The sequence below is a fragment of the Esox lucius genome, chromosome 4 (assembly GCF_011004845.1).
Source record: "Esox lucius isolate fEsoLuc1 chromosome 4, fEsoLuc1.pri, whole genome shotgun sequence".
Classification (NCBI taxonomy): Eukaryota; Metazoa; Chordata; class Actinopteri; order Esociformes; family Esocidae; genus Esox; species Esox lucius.
This window is the reverse complement of record NC_047572.1, coordinates 14,544,944-14,558,590: the sequence shown is the minus strand read 5'-3', so window position 1 is coordinate 14,558,590 and position 13,647 is coordinate 14,544,944. Positions and strand designations below refer to the sequence as shown.

General features: G+C 42.7%; 1 protein-coding gene across 1 annotated transcript in view; it reads left to right on the top strand.

The window, feature by feature from the left end:
- The first annotated feature begins 751 nt into the window (after positions 1 to 751).
- Positions 752 to 13,647, top strand: part of LOC105024434 (ephrin-B1) — a 60,506-nt gene continuing 47,610 nt past the window's right edge. Inside the window, exon 1 of the mRNA XM_013133508.4 lies at positions 752 to 1,876. Within this exon, the coding sequence (XP_012988962.1) occupies positions 1,758 to 1,876 (119 nt within the window). The 5' untranslated portion in view covers positions 752 to 1,757. The remainder of the gene's footprint in view (positions 1,877 to 13,647) is intronic.

Sequence of the window (13,647 nt, the reverse complement as noted above, 5' to 3'; positions counted from 1 at the left end):
ACTGGACACATCAATCTATGGTGTTCCCCGTTTAAGTATACAATGCTTAATACTCTATGCATATTAAGATCACGCTAAACTGTCTGTTATCTTTCTTCTCCAACTCTGTAAGTGGCTCCTCATTCCAGGTGATCTATCAATCGATCTGTACTTAACCATTAGGGGGCGACATTGATTAAAAGATGGGCACTAACCTGTAGAGAACAGACACACACACACACACACACACACACACACACACACACACACACACAAACAAGAACCTGTAGAAACACACACACACTAATGCACTTTTATACGCACGTTAATATACACTCACAACACACAAAAAGGGGTGTGGAAACGGACGTGATCAATTAAGTGTCAAGCATTTCTTCCCTAAAATCAATGGGCTTCCCTATTGTGTTTAAAATAATAGGTTGCCATGAAGTTCATTGTCTGACATTGTGACACTTGACGCTTCAGGAGATACATTCTTAGACCACTCGCTGAGCAAAATACATGCTTGAAATAAGCCAACAAATTCACAAATGTTTCCCTATTTGATTTATCACACGTAAGCCATTGCAATACATTTGCTTCTTTTATAAATGTTCACATATGTAGTTTTAGGTAAGAAAAAGGTTTTAAATGGCTTTCAGAGAAATGGATTTGGGTAATGGACCGGAGCAACACACATACGCGCATCGATGCCCGAGTTCGGACCGAGCTATCTGATTGGTTGAAGCGGTTGATATGGTGGGCAGTCCCCGGCGCGCCGGGGCATCAGGTTACCGTACAGCCGTAGCCGTTCAGCTCGAGGAGGTGCGCAAACCAGGAGACATCGAGTTTTACGGACTGAACTAGAGAGAGAGAGAGAGAGAGAGAGAGAGGGCGAGAGAGAGAGAGAGAGAGAGAGAGAGCGAGGGAGAAGGGAGAGAAAGCCCTAACCCTTGGTAAACTAGACCACTTCTAACTGCACAATAACCCAGGGACAAAGAGGACATACGGCTCGGGCTACTGGGCATACGGGCAGTGCGTGCAGGAATGGCTCCGTCTCTTTCTATCGGACCCCTCACGTGCTCTAGGACCTACTGAAGAGAGACTGGGAGCGCAGCGGACGAGAGGAGCGGAATATTTAGCTACTACATTAACTCACTGCAGTTTCCCTGCTCTGGGGAAGAGAGAAGCGACCGAAGAGAATACATGGATGAAGTATCCGGAGTGCTGCAGATGGAGTTTTAACTGATGGATGCGACAGGTAGAGAAAGCGTTGCAGGGAGATAATATTCATTTTACAAAGACATTGATCGTTATTCAGTCCATCTGAACGCAGTACACATAATCGTTGCTTGGGAGACCTCATTAGGCTTACCTGGTCTAACGACGTACCGGATCTGTGTGACATTTAGGGGAAAAGAGAGAAGAAACGACATCCCACATTTCTCAGCTACAGGTCAACCGGATCACCTCAGCTTTCAACCGGTCTTGAACCTCTCAAAACCGGATTTTTAGGGCTAACGGTTCTTGTTATACCCACGCGCGCTTTGCAAACGGTTCAATCAAGGACACCGGAGCTTTAACCGGGGATCTGAAGACATTAACCGGACAAGAAGGACAGATGTATCTAACATCGACCTCACATGCACCCGACTGACATAAACACTCGACTCGAGCCACTGAAGAAAGCGGTAGATAGAGGCTGTTGCCCTGCCACGCGCACGGCTGGTCAGAAGCTCTTCTGAGTTCTCGGCTTGCTCTATCTTCCGGTTGTGAGAATGGCGAGGGTCGCGTGCTGGAAGTGTTACCTCTGGATCTTTATTGTGGTATGGAGGTCGGCGTTACCTTCTGTCGCCAAATCACTGGAAACTATAATCTGGAGCACTCAGAATCCCAAGTAAGTGTCCTATTTCATGATTCAGCTAGCAAATACTGTTTCAGTGTGTGTCTGTGTGCCTGTCTGTGTGCTACTTGCGAGTAGTGCTACTTTGTGTAGGATACTTATCCTCACAAGAATAGTGAACGAAGGGAAATTCCAATAAGTTAAGACATTAACCGTTGCTGTATGCGCGCGCGCGTGTGCACGCTTGTGAGGGGCATGCACACTACTGTTTGTGTGTAGCCTCAGAAGACCAGGAAACCGAGGAAAATTCGGACAAGTTAGGTAGGACGTTTCCTGGCCTTCACCTATAAAATTTTAGGCTCGAGTTATTTGTGTATGTGTGTGTGTATATGTATGTAGGATATTTATGCATCTCCTACATATGCATAAATAATAGAAATTAGGAGAACAATTTATGGATATCATTGTCTTTGGCTAATTCCATAATGTTATAACAGAGTCATTGTATTCAATATTTTCCTCAAACTCTCCACCTCATGGGAGAATGAACAATGCGCACAGGCATAGGAATGAGAAGAAAAGCCACCCGCGGACGATGCCAAGTGTGTCAAGGTGTAGCCTAACGCTTCTAGCTCGCGCTATACACTCAAACGAAGAAATAATACTTCTCTCCGTTAGACCTCGAGCTTTGTGTCTGAACATGCTCAGGCGAGAAATAAAAACGTGCACGCGCTGAGCTCAGCACACACACTTTCCTAATTATAGTTCCGGAGAGACGTCTCGAGGCTACCGGCAGTGAAAAAATGTGTTCTTGTAGCATTTATCACTCACACTATATTGAGTCCCCATCAAACTCAGTTGGTTTACATCCACATCACATAGGCCTACCGTTTTGGGAAACCATTTTCTTCAGCGTTTGGTAAAGGCACACGGCATTATTTGTTAATATCACAGGTGCGTGATTTGGATGCATTCATAACTTACTACTTAATTTGTTTGCCAATGCACCAAGAATACAGTCAGCATTTTATGCACCATAACTTTAGTTAACGTAAACTGATCAGTAAAGTATTTTTCAGAGAGAGCTATACTCTTGTCTGACTGACCTCTAGGTTTATGTGTCAATGGCAGGGTCAGTCTAACTAAAGTTTTTCTGAGTGCAGTGTGAATTTGCTCAGCACTGTCCAGTGTGGACTGGTGTTTGATGGACAGGGCTGTCTCAATTTGTCAAGCCCCAACGACTCCTTGCGGTAGGTTGGGCACCTGCAAGCTCAATCATGGCTATTGGATCGGGAATGAGCTTTCCTCCCAGTCCCAGGCTATATTATATGCATGCCAGTACTTTCTGTTTGAGTGATCAGTGAGATAAGAAGCACAACGGCTTGGCTAGATGTGCATGAGTGGACAAGTCTTGAACTTCGATCAGGGAGGGCCACAGTGGTGAACTGAATGTCTCAATGTTAGAAAAGGAGAAAACAGGGGTAAAACATTTTGAAGAAAGAAAAGCAAAATAAATCAATGATAACTTTTGGTGTATTCAATGTTTCAAAAGGCTTTCAAAATTTCCAGTGAAAAATGTCAGAACAAACACATTTGCCCTAACAAAAAAACCTAACAACTCCCACAACATTTCTTAGGAGTAATAATCCATAACATTTCACATTTCAAGAATATTTATTTATTGTTCATGGAACTGACTCAAATCAATATGCGCAAGCAATATGGCGAGTGGCCCGAGCTCATGAATGATTGTTTGATCATCACCAAGCTGACATGCAGCAGGGAACTATGTACGAGTCCCAAATGTGGTCACATTTCCTACCTTTTACCAGAGCATATGGAGGGAGTGGAGTGCCTGTGTGTTGTGTTTATTAGGTGACTATGAGCGGGCGCTTCATAGCATATCCGTTATTTATACAGCTGATTCCATTGGGATTAAACATCTATAGTACATCTCCGGGGTGGGCTTTAGAGCTCTGCCATGTGTTTATGAAGATGAGATGTTCGGCTGCTCTGAGAGTAAGTGTGTGTGTGTGTGTGTGCGCACGCCCGCACGAGCCTGAGAGAGCTACAGAAGTGTGGGTGTGTGGTCTGCTTAACTGTGGGACTATGGCCAATCATGTTTTATTTGAATTGACTGGGCTAGTCAAGATCATTAGAGTCTTTACACGCACTCACGCACACACGCACACACACACACACACACACACACATCAGGGTTGTGTCAGGCAGTCAGGCATGGAAGTTGGAAGGAGACAGACATATATTGATTTATGGTTTGTGATGTCATATATATGTAATGACATTAGATGTAAAACTCAGTGACATACTAGGACAGACTTTTTCCATCTCCCATTGTATGGAATAATTTTTACAGTAATTTAACTGCCAATTGATGGAATTATAGTACACTGAAATCTAAGACCTCTGGAGATATAAAAGGAGGCACTTTAAGTACAACAAAAATGGAGACCCACAGACAGATATTGGTAGTGTTGTTATGGAGAAGTGACACACAGATATAGGTAGGGTTGTCATGGTGAAGTGACAGACAGATATTGGTAGTGTTGTTATGGAGAAGTGACACACAGAAATGGGTAGTGTTGTTATGGGGAAATGACACACAGATATAGGTAGGGTTGTCATGGTGAAGTGACAGGCAGATATTGGTAGTGTTGTTATGGAGAAGTGACACACAGATATAGGTAGGGTTGTCATGGTTAAGTGACACATAGATATAGGTAGGGTTGTAAAGGTGAACTGACAGACAGAAATAGGTAGGGTTGTCATGGTTAAGTGACACACAGATATAGGTAGGGTTGTAAAGGTGAACTGACAGACAGAAATTGGTTGTGTTGTAAAGGTGAAGTGACAGACAGATATTGGTTGTGTTGTAAAGGTGAAGTGACAGACAGAAATTGGTTGTGTTGTAAAGGTGAGTGTCAGTAAAATGTAAAGCTGGAGGGCTGGAGGGATGTGAAAGATAACATCCATTGTGCATTTCTCCTATAGTTGGACACATTGTCTTGTTTGAGACCTCACCCCCTCCCTCCACCTCACCCCCTCCCTCCACTTGAGTGAAAGAGACAGAGAGAGGGAAACAGAGAGGAAAAGATGTAGAGACAGAGATAGGGTTAACGTTAGAGACAAAGAGAAATCTTTAGAGCAGGGTTGGCAATAGTCGCCCTACGGGCCATTATCATCCGAAAATAAGGATTTTTCTGGGACATATTTTGTAAAAACAAATATGTGCATGATTTTAGTTTTTTGGTCCAAAATTATTTTAAAATTAGCAGGAATTCTGCAATATAATTGTTTAATTTAGGAAATATGTCCCCAATTATTCCCAAAAACTAGAGACCGTGTCTGTGATCTTGTCTGAATCTAAACATGGTTTAACATTATTACCATTTTCAAATAGAATCAGTATGGTCCATTAATATGTTAACATATATATTTTTTAAATAATTATGGTTGGACCATCTGATCAGACAGCTACTGGTTGCCCTCTAACATTGGCTGAGTCTAGTGGCCTGATATAGAGGATACAGTATCTGATGTCTCATCTAGATTTATCACATCTTACTTTCTGTTCCAACTATAGACACCACTGCAGTCTCAGTTAATACATTAGGACTGCCCCCCCCCCCACAACACACACACACACACACCCACACCCACGCCTTAAACCTGCCGGGTTCCCTCTGTCACATAATTCACACCAGGGCGAGGTAGTCCCTACATTGTTGTCAGTGTGCGTGTGTGCGTTTGTGCGTGCGTGTGTCCAGCCTCTAGGACTGAACAGTTACAGATTGTTATTCCAGGATGATAGCCCTCTTCTTCTTTATTATTAATAGCTGATCAATAGGAGAGGAACTCTATTGATTGATCCAGTGCACCACAGATATCCAGACCAGCAGCAGAATTCGTAGCATGGTATCAGAACTTAGGAAATGGTTGGACGGCAGACGGAGAATGAGAGGAGCCAAATGGTTTTTCGTATTACAACAGATGAAATATGAATGTAGAAAGAAGCAATTTGCCAATGTTTATAGCTGCTGTATAATATTTAGTATTTATTCAGATTAATATGTATTTCCTCAATGTTTCTTGAAAACCTTGACAATTCTTGTTTATTTTATAGTTGGAAGATTTAAATTTTTTTGCTTTCTGTGAGCCTAAAAATTTAATTAATGTTAAAAGAGAAAATATAATATGTGGAATGTAGAAAATATTTGTATCATTATTAATTTCCATTTTGGCTTCATGCCTGGAAATGCTTTTGTCCGGGGCAAAGGACATTTTAAACTCTTAAAAACTTTCTGATAATAGTACTTTGTGCCTTTGATCAATATTTCTCACTGTTATTCCTGGAAAATATCTCAAGAGATTTGGTTAGATATGAACAAATCCTAAATGAATGAAGAATCAGCCGGGTCAGTAAAACCATAAGGACCTCTTCTTCACATTTTCATTACAGTGCAAATAGATGACATGGTCATGGTGTGGAAAGTAAAATATTTAAATTATCATGGACACAATCAACTCCATCTCCCTGATTGTTTAAGATACGAGATATATATTTGTTTAAATGTTTATTTGAATTTGTATATAAAGTGACCTTTTCACTTTCACAATCAATTAACTGACCATGTCGTAATAGTTATTTTATAATTGTTTTTTTATGCCAAAATGGTAATCAAATTTGCTCTGGCACTATAAAATAAAACTAACTTTATAGATTTGTATTACAGGTCTTTTAAAAAATTGTTGGATAATAAATGTAAAATGTAGATTTTATAGTGTCTGGTGGACTAAAAATGATTAAAGTTAGTTGCATGTAACAAGGCTCACTTTACACGTTAGGACAGCTGATACTGTTTATATATTTAAGATTTCAAATTTATATTATTACATTTCATTAATAAAAATGGATTGTCCTGGTTTTCAAAAATCCCTGACCTCTCTTTCACACAGAATTTGTGAATCAGTGTGGTTGCAGTAAAGACGAATCTGACAAGGCAACTGTACATCCAACCTCCCCAGTATACATTCCTCTCATGATTAGCTGGCAAAACCAGCTGGTCACTGTTTACCGACAGGGACATCAACTATGGTAAACAGAAATGAGGAGGGAGAAACGGGAAACATATGCACTGGAGTTAATAGAAAAGGCATCTTAGTGTGTCTTCAAGCCTGGAAAGTCAGTTTGTTTCAGCAGGCTGTTCCCTATAGAACGAACCACTACTGAAAGAGGGTCAACCAGTTGTTTAGTTCTGTTGCTCCCGTACTTCTTCCCTCTTTTTTTCCTCTCTCTCTCTCATTCTATCTCTTAGGTCTCCCCCTCCCTTTTGCTCTTTCCCACTCTTTCTTTCTTTTTCCCTCATAGTCGTCAGTATGTAATGAGAACTGTAGCAGAGAAACATGATCAGAGCCCGAGAGAGAGACACAGAAAAAGAAAGGTCGAACAAAAAGAGGAAGACGGAGGAAGCGAGAGGGTACATTTAAGGGAGAGCAAGAGAGGGCGAGAGAGAAATAAAGAGGGAGCAGAGAGAGTAGAGGAAGTGAGGAAGAAAAAGAGAGGCACACCCCGGCTAACAGCGTCTCTACTTCTGGAGAGCAACTGGCGCTCTCCCGGTGCTTTAAAGGCTGACTCTGTCTGGGCTCATTGGGACAGCTGGACTTGCTTTAGTTTGGAGTGTGTGTGTGTGTGTGTGTGTGTGTACGTGCATGCGGCTGTAGTGCTTTGGTCATCAGAGACACCTGGACAAAAGGGGCTTTAGTTTCCATTGGCCCTCTTCTACTTCACCAGTTGGACACGGTTCAAAGTTTCCATTTACTGGATATCTACGTATCTGTGTAATCTGTCTGTCTGTCTATCTTAATATCTGTCTGTTTGATGACACATCACAACATGGGAAGCCACATTTTCTGTGGCAGCATGTGTCTGCTTCGCCATTGATATCAAACATTTTTCTCTCACTGATTCAACACTTCAGGTTAGGGGGATGTGATGGAGACAACCAGTCATAGGCTGATGGAATACTGATGGACTTCACAGGGTGTCCCCTCTCTATCTCTGAGTCCATGCTCACTCTGCCAAACTCTCATAGAGGTTGTTATTGACATGAGAACCATTTTAAATATTGCCGAAGTGTCAATGTTTATATGTCCCAGGCCTTTCCACCAGAGTTTTGCTCAGTCTTCTCTAAACAAACTCGGTGTGACCCATTTCCCTGCTTGACACACAAACACACACATACACACACGGGTTTGCTACAGTATACACCAGTCAAAAGTTTGGACACACTTACCCATTCACTTCAATGGGTAAGTATTTCCAAACTTCTGACTGGTACTGTATATATTTATATATATTTTAAATATTATATGTATATTATATAGTATATTATAATGTAATAATGCCATAATAATCAAGCATGCTATTAATCACAACAAAATAATACAACTGGCAACAGTGGAATGATAACAGCAGATATAAATACGTGTAATAGTGTGAAGACGAAGAATAACAAGCTCCTATTATTTCTCCTGCTACATTTTGACTACCTCTTGCTCTCTCTGGGGAGTCAGTGTAAGTGTGTCAGTGAAGCAGATGGACTGCTGCTGTAACAACACTCCATTAATTATCTAACATCCTAATCCATCCGACTGGAGATATGGAGAACATTAGGCCTGGGCCTGCACGCATGCACTCTTACACACACACACCCACACACCCACACACCCACACACACACCCACACACACGTCTGTGTTGGAGCATCCCTCCTACCATGTGCAGACCAGACTCTGACAGTGACATCTCCATCCGTTCTGAAATTCACAAAGACCCTGACCTGATCAGCCCCCCCCCCCCCCCCCCCACACACACACACATGCACACATGCACACACACACATTCACACACACACACACACACACACATATGCACACATGCGCACACACACACACACACACACACATACACACACACACACACACACACACATATGCACACATGCACACACACAACCCCAGTGGAAGAGAGGTTTGTGGGTTTAGCGAGGCGTTAGACAAGATTAAAGTTAGCCGGGGTTCCATATCTGATGTCATTGTTCACTTTACGCCATCTGATGGATGTGTCCAACACACACACACATACACACACCATCACGAACCCCACCCATCCACTCTCACACACAACACACACATCGCTGACACACAGAAACAGAAATTCCTCCCGGTTGTTCCCCGGGGTAGCTGATTGATTGCTGGTTCCTATAGTATGTGACTGGTGTGCATCCTGTGGAGAAGGAATTCTTTCACATACAAAATAGCATGGAAATCACCCTGGATCTCACTCCATCAATCACACTAGCAATCAAACTAATTCAATTAGACGGACACAAATCCCGCTAGCTTACGGCCCCCTCATCCCACGGACCGAAGACTGACTTGGTTCACACACAACGCCATACATGAGAGTATTAACTTTTTTCCCCATTGTCAAAATGGAGGGAAATCCAGAGGAAAGATTAGATTCCATTCTGTTTACTGGGAGAAGAGAGGCGAGTAACAAAAGGCAACAGGACACGGAGACTGAGATCTGTGTGGACGTGAGGAATTGGCTCTTTCGGGTTTCCGAGGTGTTCAGGAAAATGCAGGCCTTTGTGTGAGCCTGCGTGTGTGTACGCGTCTGTCCCCGTGTGTCCGCGGGCTCGCCAGTGTGTGTGTGTGTGTGTGTGTGTGTGTGTGTGTGTGAGGCCTCCCAGAGAGAAGCGATTGAGGCGTCAGTCACAGCTGTCACGCAGAGCTGAACGGAGAGCTTTACCCAGCATGCCCCTGGCCGAGCGTTGGGCTGACACAAGGCTGGTCACAGCAGGACTCCCATCAGGCCTTTCTTCCATATCCTCGCCGTAGCGGACCCGGAGGATTGGAGGCTGTGTGTGTGGGTGTGTGTTTGTGTGTCAAGCAGGGAAATGGGTCACGCTGAGAGTTTGTATTGAGAAGACTGAGCAAAACCCTGTTGGAAAGGGTTAACGGGGGCACAGATAAATGCTTTTGGGCAGCGTGTCTTGACTCCCATGGACATGGTGGGGGAAATAATTTAACAAAAAGAATCATGTGCTAAATCAAATGTACAGCTCAAATCTGACACACACACACACACACACACACACACACACACAGACAAACTAACTCTATTAGAGGTGCATTGAAATAGCATGATATAATCCAGAGGATTTTACTACTGTTAAGGTCCAGGGCAGAGAGAAAAACAAATCATATTTCCATTAGTCTTTTTTCAGGAATTCATCCCTCACTCAGCCGGCCCCATAGCCTGTAGCGCGCTTGTGTGTGTCTGTGTGTGTGTGTGTGCGTGCGTGTGCGTGCGTGTGAGTTCCCTGTTGTAGTCAGTCAGGGCTCTTCTTTTCCCACTGCTTTAGTAACTCGTCTTGATGTACTGAATTGACGGAGCCAGAATATATACTGTGTGTGTCAGCATGTGTGTGTGTGTCAGCATGTGTGTGTGTGTGTGTGTGTGTGTGTGTGTGTGTGTGTCAGCATGTGTGTGTGTGTGTGTGTGTGTGTCTGTGTGTGTGTGTGTGTGCGTATACACATCGGTGCAGGGTACCTCATTCTATTCACGTTAGCCAGTCAGTTTCATCTGTGCCATATGTTTTTCCTCATAGGTGTTGATCTTGCCCCATTCTGCGTTTGTATACGAAACATTCTGTGTGCTGAAGACAACTTGCCTCACACTGGACCTTCAAAGCACCTTGGGACAGAGCTGTGTTCCACCGTCTCAGTGACGTCACTGGGGAGTCTGGAGATATGAAATGGCTGTTTATGTTCATTACATGTATCTGTTACGTTCTCTCTGTTGTTCTCTACATATGCAGCTGATTTGGCCCATCTTGACTGAAGGACATACAAACACACAAACTAAAGAAATATATATATATATGTATATAAAATACACACACTATAGAAAGGCATCTACACAAACACACACTATAGAAAGAAATACATAAAAACACAAACACTATAGAAAGGAATCTTTACAAACACATACTATAGAAAGATATTACATAAAAACACATACACTATAGAAAGGCATCTATACAAACACACACTATAGAAGTATATACATATGAACCTGGCAATATAAGCCATTACAGTAAATGCATTGACAGTAAGTATCATTTGCAGTCTTTCTGAAGAGGTGTAGTTCCCAAACTAGACAGACGTCACTAAGATGTCTGTAAATATGTATTTACAATAATATAAAACAGTTTGTCACAAAAACGCGTGGTATATCTCAGTTGAAACCAGAGTGCCAGGGGAATTGCACCGGTCATGGCCATTTTTCACTCAGACACACAGCTTCGATACAGCCGAATCCGTTATTGGCAGTTGTGTTTTCACATAGACAATCGCCATGACCAAATGGAGCTCATTTGATTCAGGAGAGTCTCTGGAACACGTGGATGTGTTTAATTTTGATGTACGATGCCCACAAGCCATGTTATCAACCAAAAGATAAGATGAGGAGTCAGTGGAAAATCAGCCTCATCACACGTCAGAATTACTAGTTGGAGCTAAAAAATTATGAAAATATGTTCTATATTCAGTAGTGTCTGGAACAAGGAGGTGGTTTTGGTTTAGCTCTAGGACGCCCACAGGCTGATCTACAATTGCAAGGGTAAGCACAGTGTGCATGTGGGAAAATGGACAATGAGCGTAATTTTTTTTATTTTCTGCCAAACAATAAGAAATGAATACTTTCCTTCTTTTAGATACAAAATAGGCCACATTGTATGGAAAACTTGGTAAATTTTGTAAAGTCTGCTTTTATACACTATAAAACTAAAGGCACTTTATTGGCATATCAAATCATTTTCCATTATTTTTTCTGGAACGCTACAACTCCATATCAAGATAAAAAATGATCTATGCAAAATGTATCTTAAAACAATTGTTTGCTTTGCACTCACTGAATTTAGTGCCTTGGAATTTAGTGCCAGATCTCTGGAAGTATAGGGCCAGTCACTGCCATCAGATCTCTGGAAGGATAGGGCCAGTCACTGCCATCAGATCTCTGGAAGGATAGGGCCAGTCACTGCCATCAGATCTCTGGAAGGATAGGGCCAGTCACTGCCATCAGATCTCTGGAAGGATAGGGCCAGTCACTGCCATCAGATCTCTAGAAGGATAGGGCCAGTCACTGCCATCAGTGGCATGGAAGGTTAGCATTAGATGCTGCCATCAGTGCCATGAAAAGTTAGCGTTAGATGCTGCCATCAGTGCCATGGAAGGTTAGCGTTAGATGCTGCCATCAGTGCCATGGAGGGTTAGCGTTAGATGCTGTCATCAGTGCCATGGAGGGTTAGCGTTAGATGCGGCCATCAGTGCCATGGAAGGTTAGCGTTAGATGCTGCCATCAGTGCCATGGAAGGTTAGCGTTAGATGCTGGCATCAGTGCCATGGAAACTTAGCGTTAGATGCTGACATCAGTGCCATGGAAGGCTAGCATTAGATGCTGCCAAGGAGTGAAGTGCTAGCGCTCACCTCACAACCATTATACCTATATTCATGAAATAATGCAATTGCTGTGTATCTGTACATAACATTAAGACCTGCAAAAGCAAGCAATAATGTTAATATATTACACATTACATTAAAGAAACTGCCACACAACCCTAGGCCTACGTGAGAGAAAACCACTGAATTAATAATTTTAGCACCGCGGCCAGGCAGTGCTAGCCTAGAGGAGGTAGCTTACCATTTAGAAGAGTTGCAGCCTCCTCATGCTGTGTTGAACCTTGTGAGAAGTTTCTGATTACATTCTATTTCCTGGTGAAATGTACCTGTCAGGTCTCTCAAATATCAGCGGGACATGTCAGGTTTTTTGTTGAGGCGACATAATGTTTGTTACAGAAAGCCCTGTGCGTTGTGCAGGGTGGAGAAGGAACAGGCCCAACAGAACACTGCTGACACCATCCCGCTGCCATATCTTTTAAGATCCTTGAGTGGGATTCCTTTGTTGCTGGCTGCAGTTGTGATTTCATGTTGCAAAAATGTGCAAACCACAATAATGTCAGCGTTTGGTTCAGATTCTGGTTAAATTCAACACTAGCGTGACCTAGTTTACATCCAGAAGGGTTGGGCTCTCTGGATCTATGTCTTTTTGGCAGATCTTTGCTTGCTAATCAGAATTTTACCAAATAGCCACCAGTGGAACTAAGGTAGGTAGTGGCCATAACTGCAGTTTAATGGAATTGCATGACGGTGAGTGCCAATCAGAAAGCATTTCTTTGAGTTGAATGGCGAGGTTTTTAAATTAAAGAAAAATAATTCTGTCTTCCCAATCAAATACAGCTGGAATAGTGTATTCCCAATCAAATACAACTGGAATAGTGTATTCCCTATTGAATGCAACTCTCATTGTTTGTTCCCTATCAGGTACAATGGGTATATGTTTATAGTATTGTACGCACTGGAAGTGAAGGAAAATATTTATAAAGCCTTGCATTATATGTCTGTAATTGTGGAGGTCTGTAGCACCCTGGTCAGTGGTGTTAGAGGTCTGTAGCACACTGGTCGGTGGTGTTAGAGGTCTGTAGCACACTGGTCAGTGGTGTTAGAGGTCTGTAGCACACTGGTCAGTGGTGTTAGAGGTCTGTTGGAGACTGGTCTGTAGTTTTGGAGGTCTGACGCTGACTAATCTGTAATGTTGAAGGTCTATAGTGGACTGGCCAGAGGCATGTAGCAGACTGGTCTGTAGTGTGGGAGGTCTGTAGGAGGCTGGCTCTGCTTGTG